This window comes from Mirounga leonina, unplaced genomic scaffold (assembly GCF_011800145.1).
Source record: "Mirounga leonina isolate KUSES-001 unplaced genomic scaffold, KU_Mleo_1.0 Mir_115, whole genome shotgun sequence".
Classification (NCBI taxonomy): domain Eukaryota; kingdom Metazoa; phylum Chordata; class Mammalia; order Carnivora; family Phocidae; genus Mirounga; species Mirounga leonina.
In genome coordinates this window covers 89,293,656-89,319,673 of record NW_023270268.1, presented here as the reverse complement: position 1 = coordinate 89,319,673, position 26,018 = coordinate 89,293,656, and the positions used below count along the sequence as shown (strand labels likewise).

Genomic DNA, 26,018 nt, shown 5'->3' with positions numbered 1-26,018 from the left:
AGTCCTTAAGCGTCTGCCTTCGGCTCAGGTCATAATCCCAGGGTCCTGGGATCAAGCCCCGCATCAGGCTCCCGGCTCAGCGGGAAGCGTGCTTCTCCCTCTCCCACTCCCCCTGCTTGTGTTCCTGCTCTCGCTATCTCTGTCAAATAAATAAAATCTTAAAAAAATAAATAAATCCTACCTATCCTTCAAGCCAACAAAATCAACAATTATTGTTTAAGGCAGCAGTATACAAGACACTGTTTCAAGAGGCAAATCAACTTTCAAGAATAGTATGCCATCCCAGGACGCCTGGGTGGCTCATTCGGTTAAGAATAGTATGCCATCCCTTTCTCTTCATATTTGAGGGTTTAAGTGCCATTCATCACAAACTAAACATACTAATATTCATTATAGTAAAAGTCACTGATTGCCACAATCGCACACTTTTCATGTTACATTGGGATGATTCAGGCATCCTACTAACATAATTGGATTAGCTAGATAGTATTTTAGCAGACCTGAAATTCTGGAAAAGCTGTTATGAATCCTTTCCAAGGACTGTTTCTCAATTCCTTCCTGAGCATCAGGAAGATCTTTATTTATTGAGTCTTACTTTTTATTGAGTCCTTTCAATTGAAAAGACATATGCAAGAAAAAAAAAGTATCAACTTTCTGTCAGGCACCATTCACTTTAAGTCCTATAGAAAATCTTTTTTACTGCTGGCCCTAAGAGATTTTTCCTTTTTAAGAAGACTAGATTATAATCTCCACAAAAGTAGGTTTTATCTATCAATATCCCCAACAACTAAGACAGTATCTGACCGACAGTAAGTACTCAAAAGATCTGTTGAAAGAACAGTGCACATTTTATACTTTTATTGCTCACTTCTAAATGCATAATCTGATGAGGGTACACATACTGAAACATAGGCCTACCAATGACCCAGTTGGTCAATCTAACTGTGCTAGAGCCAGGTGGCTTGTTTAAATCATCATGGTAGGCAGAATCCTAAAATGGCTCTCCAAGATGTCCTACTCTAATCCCTTAGACTGAGAATAGAAGACATTACATCTGTGATGTTACCTGGCAAAGGGGATTTGCAGATTAAGGCTATAATCATTTGACTCTGAGTTAATCAAAAGGAAGACTGTCATGATAGGCCTAATCTGATCACAAAGACCCTTTGAAAGCAAAATCTGTCTGGTTTTTAGCAGAAAAGGAAGTCAGATACCAAGAATGAGAAGAATTCAATACACTGTTGCTAGCTAGAAGGAGGGGGCCATGCGCCAAAAAATGTGGGTAGCTTCTAGTTTAGAGTGGCCTCTGATAACAGCAAGGGAATGGGCACATCAGTCCTATAACCACAAGGATCTGAATTCGGCTAACAAACTAAATGAGCCGAGAAGCACATTCTTTCTATAGAGGCACCAGACAAGAGCCCAGCCTGGATGACTTGATTTCAGCTTATGACACCCCAAGCAGAGAACCCAGTCTTGAACTTCTGACCTACATAACTATAAAACAATACACAGGTGTGATTTTAAGCTGCTAAACTGTGGTAATTTGTTAATCAGCAACAGAAAACTAATTATGATCATCCTGTACTAGAAAGTGCTTTCTCTGCAATGACCGAATTCTGCAATGATATGTTTTTTACTGACTCATTTGAATAGTATCATACAAGCCTTCCTCTGCCTTTCCCAAATTTATTTTACTGTTTTCGTTTTCATTGCCCATGGAAATACTGTCCAGGAAAATTCCACCCAAAATTAGTTTTTGCATATGAAAACAAGATAAGGTAAGGTACCAAGGAGAAAGTTTCTTTGGACAGTATGCAGCTTATAATTATTGCCATCTTACTCATTAGGAGCAACAAACCCCACAAAGATAAATAAAAGGATAAAATCATCAATGACCAAAAAAGGTCCACGTTCTTGCCAATAAATTTGTAAAACATCAAAAAAGATATAATACAAATCAAATCAGATACTGAAACTGTATTCAAATTCTCTTATAAGAACTTATTATCTCAACTTGGAAAACAATCAAATAAATATGTACACTGAGTCAGAAAATTATTTTAATAGTTACAAAAGCATCTTCTTCTTCTTCTTTTTTTTTTTTTTTTTTTACAGAATCAGTATAAAATAGCAGTTGATTTCTCCATAATTATCAGAATTATTTGTACTTAAGGTCTTGGCTAAGTGGGGCCAAAATCAACAAAAGGTCTTGGACTGTTGGCTCAGAAATCATCCTAGGAAGCCCACCTTGTTGATGTCTGTCATGCTTAGCTCTTATGAGATGTCCCGGTCCTTTATTTAAAAAAAAGTATCTTTTTATTCATTCTTTGGAGGCTTGAAGTGAATTCGGCAGCGTTCATTAAACACCTAAGATATTTAAACAGAAACAAAAGTCGTTGAGTCATCTTGTATAAATCAAGCCTGGAACTAAATTAAATTTGGTATGGTTCAGGAGGATATAACCATTTTTATCCCAGGTCAACAAATTTAGGGAACAGAAAATTTTCCTCATGAGTTCAAAGTGACTTATAGGCGCTAAGAATACAGAAGACTTTGATATCCATTTATAAGACAATTTTGATTTTTTAATAAACTTTATATTATTCAAGGAAAAAATCATCACAAGCTAGCTTTAGTAACTAACAAACATTTTCATTACATATTCTAGACAGTTAGACAAAAATATCTGAAATGATTTAAGATAAAGCTTTTTTCCCTCTTTTTGTAATGTAGATTTTATTTAGATATCTGTTGTGATTTTCTGAGTATGGGATCTTTTTCACAAGTAGGTATACTTGAAGAGAGATCAGGCCTTTGCTAAATTGTGTAAATTTATAAAATGTTTTGTTCTATTTACCTTGCTTCCTAAAAATCTAAACAAATAATATATCATAAATGTTAAAAGAACATTTTTCAGTGTCTGTCAATATGGGACTGTGTTAAATAAAAATTTTGGTATAGCCATTCAGTGGACTATAATGCAAACATAAAAGAATAAGGAAGCTCTGTGTGTTCTGATGTGAAAAAATCTCCAAGATATACTAAAGAAAAAAAAGTGTGGACAGTACACTTTCATAGATGTGACAAATGGGAAACAGACATACATAAAATTAGAAAAGGTGCAAATATCTAAAGCATGTATCATTTTTTCAGAAGGAAAGGAAAGGAGGTGGCTGAAATGGAGGAATGAGAAGAATTTTTATCATATTTCGTTTAATATTTTTAAAAAAATTTAATCGTACCTAAAAATTGTAAGTGTCCAAATAAAAAATTATACAAATCTAAAAGAATTTCTTCTTAGAATTTACCCTCATACTTCATTGACATAAGGAACAAATTATTTTTAAGGTTAAGAAACAAAACAAAACACACACAAAAAAACCTATATTGGACACTGTGGACTATCATAAAAAAATAAAAGAAAAATCTACATAGGGAGCTTTTACGGTAGTGGTATTATTCAATCTCTTAAGCTGGGTGGTAGATACATGAATGTTCATTTTATTAATATTCCTTACATGCTATGTTACATACTCTTTGATATGTGTTATCTCACAATTAGAAGAAAAAATGTAGAAATTATATAGACCCTTTCTGGCCCTTTCGTCTTATAGCTCATTTCTTGTCAGTTCCCAGCCCTGACATTTCCCTTAAGTTCCCAATGCTCAAATCGGAGGCTTCAGATTAGTGGCCTTGGCACCCTGGGTGGGATGATATATATGACTTGGCCAAACTTCTCCAAATCCTTTTTCTAAATGCCTTCCTAACCACTTTTGCTGACCTACTGCACCGTAGCTACATTTTCTTTTTTTAAATCAAGTAGGGAACCTAAGTTTTTGTAGACTGGATGGAGCATATTTTCTTTAAAACTAGTATCAAATCTAAAAATGCTTCACTTGAGCGGCACCTAGGTAGCCAGTCTTAAGCACCTGCCTTCGGCTCAGGTCATGATCCCCAGGGTCCTGGGATGAAGCCCCATATCGTGCTCCCTGCTCAGCGGGAAGCCTGCTTCTCCCTTTCCCACTCCCCCTGCTTATGTTCCCTCTCTCACTGTGTCTCTCTCTGTCAAATAAATAAATAAAATCTTTAAAATAAAATAAATAAAAAAATAAAAATGCTTCACTTGGGGTGCCAGTCGGTTAAGTGGCCAACTCTTGATTTCAGCTCAGGTCTTGATCTCAGGGATTTGAATTCAAGCCCCACTTTGGGCTTCACACCAGGCACGGAGCCTACTTAAAAATAATTTTTAAAAATAATATTAAGAAATAAAAACGTTTCCCTCATCCCACTACATCTGACATATATCAACCTCTCCATTGGGTTTTTCAAACTAGATATTCATTGTACCCCTCCCCTATGCCATCCCAAGAGTAAATATTATCTCTCTGGAGAACATAAATGAACAAGTAACACCAGAATCTTTCAAGTAGCAAACACCTTCTCACGTTGGTAGAAAGGGCAAGAATAGGAAACCTTGGCAAAGAGGACAGAATAAAGAAAAGTGATACGGCAAAGAAAATCAATTTGTACTTTGCAATTTATTCATAGCTCTGCAAGTTGGGACATTCTAGTTTGTGTTCAGTTAACCTCTCTCTGTGTTTAACCTCATTCCATTGGTCAATTTCAAAGGATGAAACAGAATTTTCAGTTAATTCCTTCAGATTTAATAGATTATTTCCCTTCAGAAATCTTTGAATTTTTAGAGAAGGGTATACAGATATACCATTTCATACAACTAAAGTCAGCATTTTATGATTTTTTGACTACAGGTAAAATCCTGGAATCCTGGTCCTCCAATCTAATTCCTATTCAGAACTACACAGGTGGTAATAAGGAACATGTGAACCAGGGAGCCATAAAAGGCCCTATTATCAGATATCAGAAAAGTTATGTACAAATAAGTTCTATGATCAATATGTTAGAAAGCAAGCAACTGCAAAGGGTAGCTAACGATATGAATTTATGCAAAGTAATAGGGCTCAAAAAGGCTAATTTTAACATATAACACCACTGAAGGTTCTAAGTTAATTAGTAATAACCCTAAATAACAAGTATGCCCATAATTAGTATTAAGAAACATAAAGAATGTCTCCAGTTCTGTTACCATGACAGGTCATACAATCTACCATATGACTGTAAAGCTGATTTTTATAAGCTGGCTCTATTTGGATGCCAACTGCACCCTTTCTCAAAGTTAAAACCTTCAGTTGCTTATAAATGAAAGATGTCTAAAAAGGCCCAAGGCACTCCTTACTCCCCCTCCCTTGGTTTCCCCTTGCTAGTTCAGTTTCCTTCATAGTTCTCTCCAAGAACCAGCATTATTTTATACCTTCCAGCTCCTGTCATTTACAACTTCTTCAACATTCAGTTCTGACTGCATCCATTTCAACTGCAAAAAGGAAAAAAAAATAAAAGTTAGAGTTATGAAAATTCAAATTAAAGAACTAAAACTAAATTCTATTTATAGTTTCCTAATAAAAGGAGCTCCTGCTGCAACATTCTTTGTTAATGGTATCACCTGGACTAGATATTGGACACAGCCCATTCTCCCCATATCTAATCAGCTGTTAAATCTTCTAAAGCCATGGTTCTCAAGCATATTATAATCACCTTGAGAGTTCTTAAAAAAAAAAAAAAAATGTCCAGGTAGTTCACAAAAGGAATACAAATGGCCAATAAATGTATTTTTTAAATGTACAATCTTACTAATGTTTAAAGAAATGTAAGCTAAGCCATAATATGGCAAAAATTATTAAAAATGGGTACGTCTGATAAAACCTACTACTAGTAAGGGTATGAAAAAATATACACTCATACACATTCTTAGTATGGAGGGCAATTTGGTAAGATTTATAAAAACATAAATTCACATGTCATTGCACTCAAGAATTCTAGTTCTAGTTACTGATCCTATAATAGTGATTTGCAAAGACAGCACAGAGGAATAAAAAGAAGGAGGTGGCAATCTAATTTGGATGAAGAAAAAAAAATCAGGAAGAAAAACAGAAAAGAGAAGGTGAATACATAAGGCCCAAAAGATCTAGAAAGGCATGATCTTTCACCTTGAGCATACAGCCAGAGGTCTGAGGTTAAAGATGCTAAAGTCTTTCTAACTTTCTTGATAACTGCCAACCTAGTTACACCATCAGAAAAGTAACCAATTCCATTGCCAGGCCCACACAGCGGGGCCCATCATACTCCTAGTCACAGAGACTTAAAAGAAAAGAAGCTAGCTAGTTCCAGGAAGGAGGCTTGAAAATATTCAGGAAAATTAGGAGAAAAAAGCATGAGCTACAGGTCGAAGCAGCCAAGAGGTTAAAACTAGGATGATTTCCTTAGGCCAAAGTCAAGACTCAGGCCAGGAGACTTGGGAACAAAATGCCAGAGAGCTAGACAAGATCTAGGCAACCATGAGTCAGGGACCCAGACCAAAGAACCTGATTAGTCAGGAGCACAGCTCAGGCAGGACATTTAAGCAATGCACATATAACACTAATAAGACAGGAACTTAGTACTGATCCACTGGCCCCTTGTAAACTCCACTGGCCCCTTGTAAACTCCCTTGCTAGACTCAGAAATAGTGTCAGAGTATACACAGGGACAAAGGACTCAAACTAGAACAAGAGGAAGGACTGCATTTCTGACAACCAGTATTGTGCTAAAGTAGTAACAAGCCTGAAGAAGCCCATCTGCTTATATGAAAGCAACCTCAGTTTCAGATTATAATCAGCTACATGGAACAGAAATCATTAAAACTTCACTGATCTGTCAAAGCCTGGACTGAATGACAAAAAATTAACAAGCTCAGTCAAAAAACTGGGTCATGGGATGCCTGGGTAGCATAGCTGGTTAAGCCTCCTCCAACTCTTGGTTTCAGCTCTGGTCATGAAGTCAGGGGCATGAGATCAAGCCCTGCACTGGGCTCTGCACTCAGTGCAGAGTCTGCTTGGGATTCTCTTTCCCTCTCTCTCTGCCCCTCCTGCTCATGCTCTTTCTCTCAAATAAGTAAAATAAATCTTAAAAAACAAAACAGGGTTACAACATGCCACTAGGACAATCTTCATAACTGCTCTCAAATATTTAAAGGGAGGTCATGCAGAAATGGGTTTAGACTTATCCTATATACCTGCAGAGGGAAGATTAAGGAGCAATAATCACATGTTACAGGGAGGCAGATTTTCACAATATATAAGAAAATCTCTGAACAATTATAACCATCTAAAAAGAAAATGCACTGTTACAGAAGACTGAAGTACTCCTCCTCCCCTGCCCCCTTAAGTAGTGGTTAAACAAAAGGTAGAAACCACTGGTTGGGAGATATTGTAAGGAGGATTAATGTAACAAACATGGAGTCCCAGAGACTCAAAAAGGAAAGGAAAGCAACTACTAAGTGTATCAGGGATATGCAAGCTCTTACACACATTATATAATTTAATCCTAATCCCTAAAAATGAAAGTGTAAGAAGTCTTGACACCATTTTACAAACTAAAAATCTGATTACTTCAGGGCAACTAATTTATAAGTTTACAAACCCACCACATGGTGGATGGGATTTATTCCCTAGAACTATCTGCCTTTATAATCCAAGAACAGTTTTCTCTATTCTTGAATGCTGCAGATATTACAACCAACTTCTACATGCCACCAACAAAATGCTACCTCTGAGATGGTTGTTTTTGAGGCTCTAGGTCTTAAACTGGTAAACTTCCTTTCAAAGGCCACTAATAGGTGACATTATAGTTATGTTATATAGGTTATATAGTTTCAGCAAGGAATGTGCTTTTTCTGCGTTAAGGACTCAGGGAAAGAACTGGGACTTTCAGACTGGTGTTTCTGCATATAAATAAAGTATGTTCACTTAAGTAATGAGAATTTGACTATCAGTCACAGTTTAATGTACAAACACTGAATCCAGAGTCAGAAGAGATGGGTTAAAGTTCCAGCTCTACCACTTACTAGCTTGTGACTTTGGGGATGTCAGTTAGTATCTCTGAGTCTCAGTTTCCTCATTCAGAAAAGGAAGAGGTAGAGCTGGATCATCTCTAAGAGTTCTCTTTCTGATTCCATAATCTTCACGACAAACTTGAAAATTAAAAAAAAATTCAAGCTTCCTTACTTGGTTAAGTACTACTCATGGTCACCCTCTAGTTCTATACAGTATCAGTCTAGAAATCTACCTTTTATAATTCGCTAACTGGTTTCTAAAACTACTCCTTGCAACAGTCATCCTGGTGATTCTCTCTGGGCCCTAAAGGCTAAAGGGCAGAAATGAGGGTGGACCAAATTATGTGATAGGTCACTCCCAAATACTCAGTGGCTTCTGAACTTTGCTCTCCACTAACAAGAGTCATTCTAGTCTTTGTTTGACTTAACATGCAAATAGTGAGTTTCAGGTTTCAGATACAACAGCCCTGCCCCACTGTTTCCTTTGTCAATACCTTCAAAAGTCTGTTAAAATACAAAATCCAAAAATAATTAGATTTTAACCTGCTTTATATAAATTATCTGTAAGACTTTAAACACTGAGTAAGATGACCATTACAGCAAAAGATCACTGTCTGAGGAACCCACCACTGCCTGATGAATGGGCAGGTATGGAACACAGGACTGAAGCAGTCATCATGAACTAAGAGAACAGTGAAGACAGGGGATGAATCTCATACCCAGCAAGCTGCATCAGTGGGATGACTGAGCAAGTGCGCATACTCACGTGGGCAGTTATAAGAATAAAGGCTTGAGAGATGATAAGGTCCCCTTTTCAAAGTTTGGCTACATCTACTAAACAAAGGGCAGACTTCATGACTGTTTAGTAATGAAAAACACAATTCCATCCCATACTGGATTTTCAGTCACCTGACATGCAAGGATCAGTAAGTCACCTATGGTGCCATCTTAAAACACAGACATGATTTTGATAATTGCTCAGTGGTCATGTAGGAAAAAGCCCCTCTTCTTAGGTAATGACCAACATATGTAAGGGGCAAAGGAACCATGTACCCACCATTCTTGCCAAATGGCTCAGGAAAAAAAAAATGCCTACATGTGGTAGGAAGGGGAGGAAAACAGGGAAAGGTGGGAAGGAGGAGGGAGAAGGAGGAGTGGAGAGAATGTATTGCAAAGCAGGTGGGGCAAAATGTAAACGATGGGTGAATATAGGTAAAGGGTACATAGGTAAAGGGTACACGTGAGTTCCCTGTACTATTCTTGCAACTTCTCTGTAAGTTTGAAATTATACCAAAATAAAAAGTTACTCTTTAAGCACCACCCCCAAAGGGAAGACAGCAATGCGCTCCACATAATAAAATACCACACACATTTCAACTATTTTCTTGACATTTCACCATTAAGGGCTATAAAGAAACAGTTCTGTTCCGTTTATTATACTTTGAGGTCCACATCCTATCTACATTAGCTAACTTTGGGAAAATAAGCCTTCCTCCGACCTAGCACTCAGTGGACATTTACTGTTTTCTTTCTTAAAAGCAAAAACTGCAGGGATGGAAGATGAAATGGAAACAAAAAAGTGTCCAAGAACAGCCAAAGACCCATAGCAACTTCTCTGCAGTAGGGAAATAAATTATAATGAGGTTCTAGTGTATGTGGTTATATTCAAATAGTACTATATTTTTATGGCTGAAGAGGGTAACATTCTGAAATATCTGTACTGCATTTCAGCAAATTTGTACAGATGAAACCAGAGGTAACTATTCTCAAAATGTAAATATATTTGAAAAAGTTTATTCTCAAGTCAAGCCTTTAAACACTGATACAGGTATGATTTCCCTAGATTTTCTGATGTGGTGGTGGTAGGTCTATACCAATCCTTTTATCTTTAACATATAAATAAATGGAAAGAAAATATGACTACATGCTTAAGTTAAAGCTGCTACACTGCATATATGCATGAAATGCACATTAACTTACCAACTAATATCTAAATGTAATAAAATAAAGCCCACTAAAAATGAAGTATTACTCTCCTGGTCATTTTTTTTTTTTTAAAGTAATGACCATTTCTTACTCTCAAATTTTCATATTAAAAACTGCCTTCATAAAATCTTAAAAAAAAACAAACAAACCCTGCCTTTATTAAATTTGGAAATCTTTGGCTCAGAAATGTAAATCTTGTTCGACTTACCTTTGTCTGTTCTTTCCTAAGTTGCTTTAATAACGTTAAATCATCCAAATTCTTTTCTCTCTCTTCTCGGAGGTGTTTTACTACTGATGAGGTCTGAGCTATACAATTTTTTATGACTCTGTCCCTGCTGGCATGAGCCTCCTTCAACTAAAAGAACAAAGGCACAAAAGAGAAAAATCACACCAATTTTTTACATTTTAGTCTTTTTTAAAAATCCTATTTTTAGGTTATAGAAAGGTAATACTTTCTAAACTATTTTTAAAAACTGAATCTTTGGAAGCGAAGATTTTGCTGAACCAGCTAAATCACCTAAAAACAGATCAAAGGAAGCACTTCTCCTGGTGGAAAGTACGTGGTCAGGTTGCCTTCTTCCTCAGTATGCTTCTGGGACTTCCCACTCCTCTCCCTGCATTTCCCACAAGCGGCTTTTCATTTCAGTCCCTTCTCCCTACATTTCTCTCCCCAGTTTTCCCGTGTTGTGTTCTTCTACCCTCCACCCACCACCCCCCCCACACACCTCCAGGGCTACTACTGCTATTCTTCCTCTCTTTTTTTGTCCTTTCATGGTTTTCTCCAGACCCGTGTTGTCACTAGGTGCAAGAAATTGCAAATTAAGTGATGTAGAAAAGCAATTTGTTACAATAAAAAACAAAGAATGCTATATTTACCTATGCAAGACAGAGTCCTTTCCAAGATTTTAAAGTTCAAGTATTAATACAGAAAAATTGTGTATAAGGTACAGACTACTGGTTCCACCAACTGTGTGAACTGACTGAAAGGACATCTGGCAGGGCAATTCTTTACTAAACTTTCATCTTTATGTAACAAATCCAATAAAACAATTTGCATCTATTTTCTTCCTTGATTCACAAAGTATGATGGTCATGACTCCCATGATCATAACCAAATTCTGATGACACTCCAATAATCTGGGGGAGAGGAAAAACAAAGTACTAAAATAATATGTAATTGCCATTATAATTAATGGAGAATTAAAAAAGGTGACTCACCTTCAACTAAAATTTAGGTGTTAACTTGCTCCAAGTAATCATGTTCTATTATTCCTTCTTCCCTCTGAAGAGAGAATATCTTAATGCTACGCTAGTGACAGTTATACTAGGGATAACCTAACCATTATACATATATTTATATAACATTTAGGACTAAACCATTCTACAAGCATTCTTCATAAGTTACCTGAAACACATCTCTTAAATGATCATCTCTGGACCCTGAAGTTAAGAATTACTGGTCTAATATGCACCAGGAAAAAAATAAACTTTTGCATTTCTAGAGTACAGTAATACTAAAAGTGCACTGGTTATAAATCATACCTATGTGAAGAGAAGGAAATTAAAATAGACATTAGCCCCACCTATTGTAAATTTCTCTAACATGCTAATTTTTTTCACTGTAATAGTTAGGATTCACAAGGACAGCCCAAGGCCTATATTTTATTGGCTAATATGCTGCTTCTGTTACTTGGTTCCTCCTTCAGGTATAATTCCAGAAAATGAAAGGAACCATTGAAGGTAGGAAACTTCCCAAAATAGAGTAAGAAGAACCATCATTAGAGTTAAGAAGCTCTCCCTGTTGTGAGACTGGCTAAATAATTAGTATTTCCAGGCTTCAGTTTCCTCTTTTGCAAAATTATGGATTATGAGTAAATCATCACTAACATCCTTTCTACCTCTAAAATTTAAGGGTAACTTGACTCAATACACTGCTCAGATGTCAGATGCTACTTAATCACTTTGATATTTTGTCTAAACCCCCAATAATTGGTGAAATCGCATTAGCACCAACTAGGAGTCTGTCACAGTATTTTCATTTTTCTATCTGCATTTTAAAATCTAATTCAAATTGTGTACATTTCACATTAAAATGTTCAATATTTTCCATTCAGTCTCTCTCACCACAGAGTTTCCTCCCTTGGTTGGGGGATTTCATCCACTGTTCCCCTCTTTAACTTGGCCCCTTTCCTGTGGATACACTTCTAGCTGAAGACCACCCTCCTACTCTCACCTGCGTACTCTTCCTTCAGATTAGCCCCACTGTGAACCCACTCCCCTGTGGACAGAAATTACTGAGCAAATCATCTTTTACTCTGTATTATCAATTATTTTAGTCTAGCTTTCACGACCATCCTTCAACAAAATTCAGAATTAAAAGCCATCGGCAAGAGGAATATGCATGGACTTCTGTACACGTACGTCAAAGAAATGAGGACGCTTGAGAACTCTACTAAGACTGTGTGACATAAGCCTACCAGAGAAAAATATAGCATGAAACCAGACTTATTAGCTCATTAGTAATTCAGATGTTTCAGAAGTTGGGTCACATGAGAATTGTTTCTATATACAACGTGCTTGTCAAAGGAATGAAGATAAAATTCATCAAGAAACTTGGCAAGGTAAAAGGCAAGGCCTTTGGTTAGAGGAGAAAATTCCTGAACGATAACCATTGTCATAACCATACTTCCCTTGATTTGGGGTAAGCAATTCTGAAATGAAGGCATTTGGGATGGGGCAGGAAAATGATTCAAAACTAGTCTAACAGTGGTCTACCTAGGACTTCCCAGTTTTATTTTACTTTATCAAAACTCTAAGAACTTCTTTTAGTCAAATTTTCACCTACTATATCTTTTAACCATTATTTTAAAACAATGCTTTTTGCCTTTAAGGGAAACAATGCCAACAGTTTTCCTGATTATTATACCTTTTTGGTGTTTTTCTTTACAGAACAAAGGTTGATTCTAAATTAACTCTATACTAAATTCTCATTTCCCAAACATCATTTGCTTCAGAACCCTGACAATGACCCTTGGTTTAACTATCATTAAAAACAAAATAAAAATTACAAAAAAAAAAATTTTTGTCATGGCACTTTGTTTTAAATCTTCCCCTAGAACTTCTGACAAAAGGAGGCAAAGGGAAACATATCATTTAAACACATATTCCAAAAATTCATTATATTAAAGAGATACCTTTAAGAATTACCCTATATCAATCACTGTGACACCAGTAATAGTTTTGCATTTGTAAAGCACTATTCCAAGTTCATAGACTTTTTAAGGTTCAGCATTGATCTTCATGTTTATCTTGAGAATAAACAATAAACAATGTACAGTTAGAAAAACTTCACAGATTCAAGGGAATACGCTCTAATAAGAGTATCTCACTGAAATTATTTTTATTAAGAGTATACTTTTAAGATGTGGAATTTCTACAATTAGTGCTTCATAATAACTTTGCTAATCATCTGCTATGAAGAAGTATTATCATTAGAGAGTACAAACATTCCTTCCTCAGCTATAGAAGGAAGGGCTGGGGCTAAAGGAAGTCAAGATAACTTTAAGCAACCTGGATGTTTCACAGAGTTCCACCCTTAACTGAGACAATATTTAAGGGAACTCAGTGGGACTTCTTAGCATGGGCATTCTGCCGCAGGCTCAATCACTGGCAAAAAAACTGCTAGATAAACCATCCTTTCTCTGATGGTCATGTTGCTGGAGCCCTTTAGGGTACAGACAGAGAAAAACCCAAACACATACATAAGAATATCCAAAACAGAAAGATCCTAAATATCCAAAACAAAAGGTTCTAGTATGCAAGATTATTCTGGTTCAACAAAGGGATAAGAAATAATAACAACAACAGTAATAGAAGCAGCAAACATTTACATGTAAGACATTTAGTACAGTAAGCACCTCATATTACCTCAGTTAGGTCTCTAACAACCTTATGAACTAGGTACTATTATGATATTATTTTACAAATAAGGAAGCTGAGGCAAAAAGTTATGTAACATGTTCAAGGTTACCAGCTAGGAAATAGCAGAGGTAGGATTTAATCTAGATATGGAATCCATGTTGTTAATCCCTACACTATAAATCTTCAAGTTAATAAAAAGATTGTAAAAGGAAACAACTGAATAGATTATAGAGATTATATGGGTAGTGAGATCATAAATTTCTAGTTCTTCAGACAGAGCTACCCAAAGAAATTACGTGAACTGTCAAACAACCTCAAAATAAATTAGGGCTTGGGACTCTGGCTCCCTACTTCCAATACTGGATTCTATTCATTAAAGCCCACAACCTTGGAATTTTCAAGCCACAAGAATTACCTGACCACTCAATGAAATTACATACTTTCATATAAAAGCAGAATAAAAATTATCAGCAATTATTAATGCTTTGAATTTAATTGATATGAATAAGCTATCTAAAACTGACTTTTTTTTTCATAACTGAGAAATAAAATTTAGGTTTTAAGTATTCCTTGTGCTAAAGAAGCAAATGCCATTTGAACATTAGCTTCCAAGTTAATGAAAAGATGTAAGTAAATTATGAAAAAATACTTAGCTACATTATTATTATTTCCTTTTGCTTTTGGAATTTATAGAGACAATAAAGGGAATCTTTAAGAGGCAATGAAAAAATATGTACTTGAGAAACCAAAGCCTCAGGAAAGGACAATTTATCTGTGGCTTCTCGCCCAACTGCCAAGTCTATTCCCCTTCCTGATGACTGAGGAAAGAAAAAAGATATAGAAAGCGTGAAGGGTTTTAATTCTTCGTTGTATCAGGTGTCTGGCTTCCTAGGATTGATTCATTCAAAGCCCTTGCTCTTGTTTCACTGTTTGACTCGACTGTTTCACTCTCCCCTTCATTCGCTGGTGCGTAAGGTTTCCTTAAGTTAAAGGCTACCCATGAAGGGGCTAAAAAACTGCTCTCATTCCTTAGAATGATCTCTTCATAGACTTGTGCATAAGATCACACATTTTCTTTAGTTTGTAGCAACCAGATCAAAACTTGTACACACCCTCAGATGTAGGCAAGAAAACATGAAGATGCCACACTTTTATCCAGTTTAATTATATGTCAATTGGTTTTTTATTTTGCCTGCAAAGAAAGGCATAAAGGAAGCACAAAAGACTCAAAAGATTACACTTACAGACTCATAAAGTTGTTTACAGGTTTGGCTTGCATCAATTTTCCCTGCAAAGGAAGCTGTTGGAACCGTAGTGTTTAATTCATGTACTATTCTGTCATCAATCGTCCTCATCACCTTGAGTAATTCCTATATATGTTTAAAATAAAAGAATAATAACCTGAATGGAAAGTTAAGTGATAAAAAAGAAACATTTAAACAAACAAAAAAACCCATAAAGCTCTTGGATATTTTACAACTTTGTAAGTTAGAAGTAGAGAAACCATGCTAAATTTAGTGCAACCACAGGATAATCTTTATTACAAGAATAGGTAGGTTATGTAATAGTAATTCTAAGAATGGGCACCAACTCTGTTTCTTGGCTCAAATGTGACCATCTCAAGGGTCAAGATTGTTTTATTCACTTTTAAACCCCACCTGCTGACACAGTGCTTAGCAAACTGTGTGTGTGCTCATTCCATCCCCAGCATACAGCCAATAAAGGGTTCTACTGAACTCGATTACTCAAATTGTCCCAAACAATCCAACATAACTGCTTGCTCTAGTCCCTCTTTGCCTGTCATTCTAAAATGTGGTGCTAGACAGAAAAATTCTGTAAAGATATACAAGAAAACTCAGTAGTAGTTCACTTGTAAGAAATTAACCTATAATCTTTTAGTCTTTTTGTTTTTTTAGCTTTTTAATATGATTGTATATTATTTCTGTAACAAAAAAAAAGTAAAACAAAGCATGCTGCTTGAGAAGGAATCAAATCTCTTCATGGCTTTCTTGTTCTTAGAACAAACAAATTAGTTTTACCTTTTCTTAGTGACCCTACGCACATTTCCCAAAGATCTCTTCCTCCTGAAAAGGCTCCCAACTCTCACAAAACCAACCAAAAGAAAAATAATACCAAAAGGGCAGAGGATTTAGAAAGACTCTGGTAAGTATACCTACCCAGGATAGTCCCTTCTCTCTACATTTTGATTAGGGTACTTCTTTTCACTTGTCACTAGAGAAAGGCTGGGCAACAGTTACACTCCGTCTCCAGAAAACACAAACTCTAGAACCAGTTTCTAGGAATATACCCTTTTCTTTTCTTTTTGTTTCTTAAATTCTCCTTTCTGCACCCCAGCCCAGCAAAATATAATGACTGAAAAATCATCAGGAAAACTGAAGTATATAATGCTAGAAATATACATATTAAAAACCCCCAACAAGTTAACAGTCAATACTAAAGTGTGTTAAAAGCAATTTTGCTTGATCCTCTGCCTCGCCTCCTTCAACATACCAACCCATTTCTTTCCTTTGCCAGACTGAAATCCATGAGTGAAACTAACGTCTTCATTTGTTTCTTCATCCATTTGTTAAAATAAAAACTTTTATTATGATTAAAGTATTACATAGTCATTTTAGGAAAATTAATAAAACTTACAAATAAAAATCATCCACAGTTAACCATTATTAATATTATAAGATGTACCTTTAGTTTTTTCTGTACATATCTATGAATATTTTTATAAACCTGAGGTCCTTTGTAACACTGTAAAGTCCTGCTTTACGACATTATACCACGAGCATTTTGCCCTTGTTACTAAAAGTGCCTTGAAGACATTTTTAATAGTTGGCAGAATCCTGTGGAGGTATCACAACCTGTAAGACCACTTCCCCAATAATGAATATTTAGGTGTTTCCAATTACAAAAACCATTTAAGCCATCCGGTCTAAATCTGCAGTTCAGATTCTGTTCCTATCAGTCTATTAAGCTTTAATTAGTAATTTAGTGGCCTTTTTTAGATCTCAATCTAGAAGTTAAACCGCTTATAGAAGGCTCATAATTTAGACTAATAAAACACAGGCAAATGTCAGGTCTAAAACCAACTTCACTATCTTACCCCCTCCTTCTGTATCTCTCTATTTTTGTTAATAGTATTATGCTCTATAAACTGGAATTCTTAAGGAATAATCTCAACATATTCACTAAGCAACCACCACTTTAAATGTTTTTTGTACAATGGAAGATATACGTGTATATATGAGTGGCAAATTCCAAACAAATGGTGGCAGCACCATTTAGTATCAAAAACCAGGTAAGTAAGAAGTAGTGGCAGACAAGGACCTTCCTTGCCAACTTTAGCACCTGCAACTTGACTATTCAAAAAGAAGAAGATGAAGCAGCAGCAGCAGCCTCCTTTAAAAATCTCTTTTCCCCTAACTAACTTGAAATGATCTTCTGAGACTGAGGTTTAAGTTACATCTTTTAGATAAAGCTTTCCCTGAGCAATCAGGTATTGATTGGTGGTGGGTATTGAGCAAAGTCCTCGGCAATCTTTCTTCTTTCAACATATGCAGCACTTAGAATATAGCACAATTCATTTACTAACTCACTCTTCATTCAATAAACATTTGGTAATGTCTAGTATGTGTCAGGCACCGTTCTAAACACCAGGGCTACAGTGGTGAATAAAACAGAAAAGGTCCTTGCTCTCTGGGAGCAAAATTCTCATAGGGGGAGACAGACAATAAGCAAGTACCTCAATAAACAAGATAATTTTCGTACTGAATACTATGAAAAAGAAAACAAACAGGTAATGGGATAAAGAATGACAGTAGGGCTAAGAGGCTAGCACTTTAGATGAGGAGATCAAGAACGGCCTCTCTGAGGATGCAGCATTTGAGCTGAGAACTAAATGATACGAATGAGCCAACTGAAAGAACACCTGGGGAAGTCAGTCAAAAATGATGAGGCAAGAACAAACTTTGGGGTATATGAAGAACTAAAACAAGGCAAGTGGGCTGGGAGTGAATATGGGAGAAAGTGGTGTTAGGTGAGGTCAGAGAAAGTAGAAAATGAGGGACAACAGAGACCAGGGAAACAATGAAGGATTCTGTTCTAAAGGAAACAGGGTTTTAGACAAGGGAATGCTATAACATGATTAATTTTTTTAAAAGATAACTTCGCCTGGGGCCCCTGGGTGGCTCAGTTGGTTAAGCGACTGCCTTCGGCTCGGGTCGTGTTCCCAGAGTCCTGGGATGGAGCCCCACATCTGGCTCCTTGCACAGCTGGGGGCCTGCTTCTCCCTCTCCCTCTACCTGCTACTCTACCTGCTTATGCTGTGTCAAAAAAAAAAAAAGAAGAAGAAGAAGAAGAAAACTTCACCTCTATGTGGAGAATGGATTATAGAAAGGAGAATGGAAACAGGGTGACCATATAGCAGACTGCTGCGGTGGTCTAGGCAAGAGATAAAGATAGTTTGATTGGGAGGTAGCAGTAGAGTTAGGGAGAAGAAGCTGGATTCTGGATATATTTTGAAAATAGAGTGGATAGGACTTGCTGACGAACTGGTGGTGGGTATTGAGAAAAGAAAACAAGATTGACTGTTAGCTTTGAGGCCTGAGCAACTGAATGGATGGTAGTGCCATTAACTGATGTTGGGGAGAGACTGGGGGAGGAAAAGATTTGGAAAGAATGAGAAGATCAAGGTTCTGTTATGACATACAGGATATGTGATGATATTTAGAATTATTGTTAATTGTATGTGATACTGGTATTGTGTTTAAAATTACCATCTTTTGGAGATACAGACTGAAATATTTATAGAAAAAAAATAAGGTTTCTGGGGTATGCTGCAAAATAATCTGGATAGAATGGGGGAAGTGGTAGAATATAAATGAAACAAGAGTGGCCATGAATTGATTGTTGAAGCTAAGGGTTGGGTACATAGTGATTCATGGTAGCAACTCTCCTTTTGGATAGGACTGAAATTTTGCACACAAAAAAGTTTTTGTCTCTTTTTTTAAAAAAGGTTCTGTTCTGGACGTGTTAAGTTTGAGATGCTTATTAAATATCTGAGTAGACAAGTTGAATAGAAAGTTGAAAACACCAGTCTGACACTGAACCAGGCTAGAGTTATATTAACACATTGGTATTATTAAAAGCCATGAGATGAGAAGAGATCACTGAGGGAGACTGTAGGGAATGGGGGGGGGGGTTAAGAAAGAACTCAAGCAATTAAAGTACAGGAGAAAAACTAATATTGCACAAATCAGAAGAAAGGTTGCAAGGAGGGAATGGTCACCTGTGTTGAGTGTTACAAGGAAGTCAAAGAAAGATGTGAACAGAAATTAACTTTCAGAATTAGCAGGACGGAAATCCTGGGTGATCTTAGTAAGAGTCATTTGAATAGAATGTTTAACGAACTGAAAGTTAATGTGGCTTATGTACAGAGAGCAAGAGAAAACAGTATAAAATGAAGCCCACCATTATAGATCACATTGTTGATTTTAATCTTTTTCCTCAGAGAGTGGAGAACCAAAGAAGTGTTAAAGTATGGTGGGGTTACATGATCAAATTTGTACTCTGAATTGATAGCTTAGGTTAAAGTATTAAAATATGGAAAATGAATTAGATAGGAACAAGAGTAAATGCAAAAGCATCAGTTAGGAGATGAACCAGCAATCCAGGTAAAAGATTGCAAAGCTTGACATTCCATGGAATTTTTTGTTTACTCTGAACTTTAACTAGTTTTGAGTTTGATCACTAGCTATATAGCCAAATTCCTCTCCATTAAAACAATGTGGACATAACTGTTAAGTTCCTTATATGGCAATGGGAATTTATCTGCATTAACTAGGTAATTTCACAGTCTTACCAATGGAAACTACAACTGTGGATTTTCAAATATATCAATTCTCAGTGCGCTAGAAAATCATCAATATTTGATCTAGAGCTTGACTTTTAATATGGCAGACGCTAGCTATATGAGGTTATTTTAATTAAAAATAAATAAATAAAAATTTAGTTCCTCAGTTGCACTAGCCACATTTCAAGTGCTCAAGATTTGTTGCTGGTGGATGGCACAAATTCCCACCATCACAGTTCTACCGGACCATGCTGAATTTAAGAAAATATAATGACAACTTCTAAACCGATAATGCACTTGTTAGGGACTGCTGAGAACTATAAGCTATTCTTAAATGTCACAGAAAAGATACTAAAAAAAAGAAAGATAAAGGGGGAAAGGAGGGGTAAGATTCAGAAAGGAATTTCTTGCAAAACCACTAAGGGAGAAGGAAAAGAACTATAAACCACCTCACTAGGTACACATTTCTTCACAGTGTAAAAAGTGCCAGAGCTCTTAAGGCAACTCCAAAAGGGTCTAGAGAAAAGTCTGAATGGCCCTCACAGACTGAGAGCAAATGAAGGTTAACATAGACACCAGAGCGCTGCCATTAAATCATGTGCTATTATTCATAAGGAATTACTGACTACCTATCTGATGCCTGGCTCCAATGGCATCCTCCCTCCCTTTCTCTCTCAAATTCACTAAGAAAATATACAGAAGACACCCCTGAGCAGACATCATACACAATAAACCAGATTCTGATATATCATGAATCTCTAATTTTAGGCTGGCCCTTTAAAATTATTCAGACACTGATCTTGGAATTGCATTTTATGTCTTATCTGTAATAGTGGAGTGAAAATCTCATCCTCTCAGAAGCCAATTGAAGGAGTGCCCATATTTAGTAGGGAGGGGTAGAGAAAACTTTCTATTGCCCCTATAACTACACTCTACCCCTAAGGTTAATCCTCAGGTAAATTCCTTTTACTATTTTGGGCAGCTTCTAGGGTATACGGGGAGCGGTAAAAGGTCTATCACATAACAGTAAAATAAAAATGTACTTCAAAGAATGATCTGGGATTTATTAAACTTTTCCCTCCTCACCCTTTGCCTAAAGGTACCCAGAAGTAGATTCCATTCACATGGTGCTCTTTTCAAACAGACCTTGTTCCTCAAACCGACTTTTTATAGCAATGCTCACACTGTGCTCCCCCCACACCAGAAATAGAGACTTGCCTGCAATTGCCAGAGTCTTCTGACACCTAGCACCCCCAGGCTCAGATTGCAGCTGGACATGTTGCAAAAGGAACCATGACTGATGCTAGAAAACAGTCTATTTCATCTGTACCTAATTACCATAATCAGTTGTGTATAAACAAATAAATATTCCCAACAGAAATACCAAGACTTACACTTTCTGGGAAGAACACTTAGTTGATTTTGTTCAAGTGATATATGAAATGGGTCGGAGATAGGGTCAGGAAGAAGGGAATTCAGGGTGGCAACAGTGGAAAAAAAACAACAACACATAAATGATAAAGAGCTTGATGTGTTCAGGGAAAAGTAAGCCTACGTGGCTGGACAGAAGAGTTCAAATGCGTGTTGGAGGTGGCAGTGGTTGAGGAGAGGGAAACATGAGTAAGGGAGAGTAAGAGATATAACTAAGGAGAAGACTTTGGAACTGGGTTTTAAAAGGTCTTGTATGACATGTTAAGTAGTTTAGACCTAGTCACAGAAGCCTCAAATTAGATGCATGGTTCAGATTCTAAAATTCAGAAGATAACAATATGAAGCCATAGTATTATAGAGATTAAATTGAAGGGGGATATATTGGAGGAAGCAGTGACTGAAGATGAGGAGGGATATTGTGAAGCTAATTGCAAACACGTTCATAGGGGATGAACAAAGACTGTGGCAGTACTGATGAATGTTCCTAACTGACAGAAATGACTCCCTAATCTCACTTGGCATTCAAGGCCTTTCATAATCTGGTTCCAATCTTTTGTGTAATCCCAATTTGTCCCTGTGCAAATCCCGAATCCCAGCAATACTGATTGGCTCTTTCCCCCAAATACATAAAATGTTCTGCCTACATACTGTTCCTTCTACCTAGAATTCCCCTGGTCCTGCCCACCTAAAGCCCAACTTAATTACCACCTCTTGATTTATTTCTCTCACCTGTTATAGCATTTTATTCATATTCTCAATATCTTCTACATGTTTTGTATCCTTGCCTGCATTACGTTCCTTATTTTATATTCTGTCCACTAAGTTTCCCCAAGTGCCTGGTACCTAACAAGTATCTGTTATGAACTGAACTGTGTCCCCTCAACAGCAAATTCATATACTGAAGCCCTAACCCCCAACAGGACTGTATTTGGAGATAGAGCCTATAGGGAGGTAATTAAGGTTAAATGAGGTCATAAGGTTGGAGCCCTAATCCTACAGAACTGGTGTCCTTATAAGAGGAAGAGACACCAGACATCTCTCTCCCACACCCTGGGCACAAAGAGACCATATGAGAACACAGGAATGAGGCTGCAACATGCAAGCCAGAAAGAGATGGTGAACCAGAAACCAACTCTGACTGGACTTTGCTCTTGCACTTTGAGCCTCTGGAACTGTGAAAAAATGAATTTGTTGTTTAAACCACCCACTCTGTGGAATTTGTTATGGCAGCCCTAGCAGACTAATACAATATCCAATAAATTCTTGCTAAATGAGTTGTTCAAATGGAATCCTAGACACTCTATTTTAAACATTCTTTTCTGGATTTTATTTCATTTTAGAAACAGTATATTTTCCAGGAGTGTTAAGTCCAACTTTTACAATGGAAAAATAAGAATTGCAAAAACTTAAAATACTTTCAAAATTCTTAAGCTTTAAAACATGCACCTACTTGGAAAAAAATCAGGACAGTAGTTGTAAGAGGGGAGGAGGAAGGATATATGGGCAGGCACTGACTGGGAAGGGGCATGAGAAACTTTTGGAGGTGGCAGTATTATTCTCTATGTTGGTAGAGGTTTGTACTGCAGGTATAGGTAAATGTCAAAAGAATGGTATGCTGAAGATTAGTGCATTTCACCGCATACAAATTTTACAGAATGAAAGTGAACAAATATTCAATTATAGTTAATGATATGAATAGTGACATGTTCAGGAGTGAATATGGATTTGCAACCTATTTTGAAATGCATCAAAAAAATAAAAAGGGGGGCGGCCCATGGTGGCTCAGTTGGTTAAGCGTCTGCCTTGGGCTTGGGTTGTGATCCTAGGGTCCTAGGATCTAGTCCCGCATCAGGCGCCCTGCTCCATGGGGAGCCTGCTTCTCCCTCTGCCTTTACCTGTCTCTCATGAATAAAATCTTTAAAAATAATAATAAAATAAAATAAATAAGATAAAAAGGCAGGGGCGCCTCAGTGGCTCAGTCAGCTAAGCCTCTGCCTATGGCTCAGGTCATGATCCCAGGGGCCTGGGACTAAGTCCCCCATCGGGCTCCCTGCTCAGTGGGGAGTCTGCTTTTCCCTCTTCTCCTACCCCCTGCTCATGGGTTCTCTCTCTTTCAAATAAATAAATAAAATCTTAAAAAAAAAAAGGTGAATTGATGACTATATTGAGATGGATATGTGATACAGTAATACAGCAAATCACTGATTACAGAATCTAGATATACGTAAGTGTTCATTGTAAGATTCTTTCGACTTTTCTATAGTGTTTGAACATTTTCACAATAAAATTCTAAAGTACCTAAATCTTTATAATAAAAGTACATGATTTCGTGTTTCTCTTCCACAGTATTCAGTGCACTGCTTTTCACATTTAGGGTACTTACATACAAAATGTAATGGTTTCATAGCTTTAAAAAATATTAACTTTAATTGATAATCTGTGAGTATGTCAGTTAACCACAGCTTATAATTTTACCCAATTCATCTAAACCTAAATGTTATACTAAATTTTTACGTTTTACAGCTCCTTCACTTATGTTCATATGTGACTGACATAGTTGGAGCAAATGTTCTTATAATTTAGAATGGGGTTAAATGATATGTCAAGGCAGCTGTGGAAAACCAAATCTGACTTTTAACCCAAGGTATTCTCCATTATAAACCACACACTTGGAAAAGCCCTAGGAAAACTATCTAAAAACTTTCCCCATTTCACTAATGAAACTCATTTTATGATCTTTTTATTTACATTTTTCTGTGAATGGAATGGTTCTGCAAAGAGGGTTTAGCTTTTGCCCCCCTTACATCTTATGTGACTTCCAAAAGAAAAATACGAGTGTTTTTTAAGCACTGTTGGGTATTTTAACAGAGATCCTTTGAAATTTAGTTTGAGAGGGGCGCCTGGATGGCTCAGTTGGTTAAGTGTCCGACTCCTGATTTTGGCTCAGATCATGATCTCAGGGTAGGGGGATCAAGCTCCCCCACTGGCCAAAGCTCGTGCTCAGCGCATAATCTGTTTGTCCCTCTCCCTCCGCTTCTCCCCCGACTTGCGCACAATCTCTCTCTCTCAAATAAATAAAATCTTAAAATTCAGTTTTAGAGATTCAAATAATTATAGAGATGGAAGCAGTTTTAAATGTTACCTAACATAATCTTATTTTACAGATTCAAAAGTTTATTCCTAAGTGTTAAGCAATTAGCTCAAGTTTCCAAAGCTGTTAAAGGCAGAAGTAGTATTAGAACCCAGATCATCTAACTCCCTAACCAGGGCTCATTCTAATAAACCTTAAAGCTATCACTGCTCAGTTATCTGAGCTCATTAACTCAAGTCATAGTACTAATGTGAAAGACCAAGGCCATAAACGGGCCTGTTAACTTAAATATTCTGCATACTTTATTTTCTAATGGTCTTTTTCCATCTTATTTAAGACTTCTAAAAGTATCTGTATTTGTCAGGCACTTTGATCACATTTGAAGTCGGCTGCTGTTGTGCTGGTCTCATCTGAGGAGCAGCTGAAGGGTGAAGAGGGTACAAGTAATGGTGGAAAGACCCCACATAAATTTCTCTGGCCAAATATTTGTCAAATAATTCAGTCTGTTGAGGTTACCTTCAAGAATACCACTCCCTACAAAATGGCTCATAGCACAAAACTTCCTACAGATAGGTCAGTGATACTTGAAATTATTTTTCATTATCTTTGATTAAACATACATTTATAAGGTCATGATTTTTTAAATTCAAGTCTTTGGACAGCACGTTTATGCCTACATTGGAACAGATAACTCTCATAGCAACTTAGTTAGAATCCAGACCCCTGTTCTTTAATTTATAGCTTGGTATTAGCCCTAGACCTCTAGAATTTGAATATATAAAAGATACGGCCTTTTTCTTAAATGTTGCATTTCCTCTAATTGTTAGGTAGGCAGAAGCACCACAGCAGGTACTAAAATCAATCGCCCCTCCAAGGCTCCAAACGTTCTGCCCCACCAAAATAGTAAAACTTTTACTAAGTTTTGTATTGTTTTGTTTTATCAAGCAAATAAGTTCTCCTTCACTTTCCTCTCTCCTACGAATGCTCAACTTAAAGTAGGAGGGGGACCGCAGAAGCTAAGAATTGCGTTCAGGGGGTGGCTTAAAAGGTTGTTACAATCCCTACCATCCGGCCCAAGCTCGGTTTTACTACCTCGGAACCACCCGGAGTTTCCCCGGGCGGTTACTCAAGGTCTGGGCACCGCAGAGAAAACCATGATCCCCACGGAGCTGCCTCGCTCTCTACGGCCAAGCCCGCGCCCCCATGACCTCCAATGGCTGGAAAAAGGAGCCCTGAACTGCCCGCTTCTTCCACAACTGGTCCGCACTCCCTCCCAGGCCCCAGCAGGGAACACGGTACGGGGACAAAAGGAGGGACGCTCCTGCCACATGAGGAAAACCCCATCACCTGGAACTCGGCGAACTCCTCACAGTTCACACTGCCACTGGGCGCCGCCATATTGGACAAACGCGAGGCCCCAGCCGCGAGCCAATCACCACGGAGCAAAGGTGTCCGCGTCGCCGCCTAACAAAATTTATTCCGAAGGCAATCAGCTAGGAACCTAAACTAAACTAAGGTTTGTCTTTTCCCTGGTCCTCAAATACACCCAAACCTGTAAACCTGCTATCCTTCCTTTCGCTTCTACCGCTTTAACACGGCCTCCTGGAACGGCCGGCCTAGATGATCGGAGAATATTAGAATTTGAAGGGATCGTTTTACTCCAATCTCATTTTCTGTTTTCCTTTTACACAAAGGGAGACGGTTTGTTGGTCGCAGCAACCCTGTCGTTCGAGTAGGAAATCTAGAGTACAAGTGAGGTTTTTCTTAACCCTCCCACT

The 26,018-nt window shown here is 37.3% G+C and overlaps 1 protein-coding gene across 3 annotated transcripts; it reads right to left on the bottom strand.

The window, feature by feature from the left end:
* Window positions 1–707: 707 nt before the first annotated feature.
* CCDC58 (coiled-coil domain containing 58) lies at window positions 708–25,750 on the bottom strand. 3 transcript variants are annotated; one of them, XR_004678255.1, is made up of 7 exons: window positions 25,588–25,650; window positions 15,100–15,225; window positions 13,129–13,242; window positions 11,153–11,216; window positions 10,143–10,289; window positions 5,333–5,392; window positions 708–2,370 (listed from the first exon to the last, which is right to left on the bottom strand). XR_004678255.1 is itself a non-coding variant. In XM_035000040.1 (5 exons), the coding sequence occupies exons 1-5, from the start codon at window positions 25,636–25,638 to the stop codon at window positions 2,320–2,322; spliced, it is 435 nt and encodes a 144-aa protein (XP_034855931.1). In that variant the 5' UTR covers window positions 25,639–25,750; the 3' UTR covers window positions 708–2,319. The 3 variants fall into 3 exon arrangements, 2 of the variants coding, with proteins under 2 accessions (XP_034855931.1, XP_034855932.1); XM_035000040.1 differs by lacking the exons at window positions 11,153–11,216; window positions 13,129–13,242 and having other exon boundaries at window positions 25,588–25,750; XM_035000041.1 differs by lacking the exons at window positions 11,153–11,216; window positions 13,129–13,242; window positions 25,588–25,650 and adding an exon at window positions 10,660–10,732 and having other exon boundaries at window positions 15,100–15,219.
* Window positions 25,751–26,018: the final 268 nt, after the last annotated feature.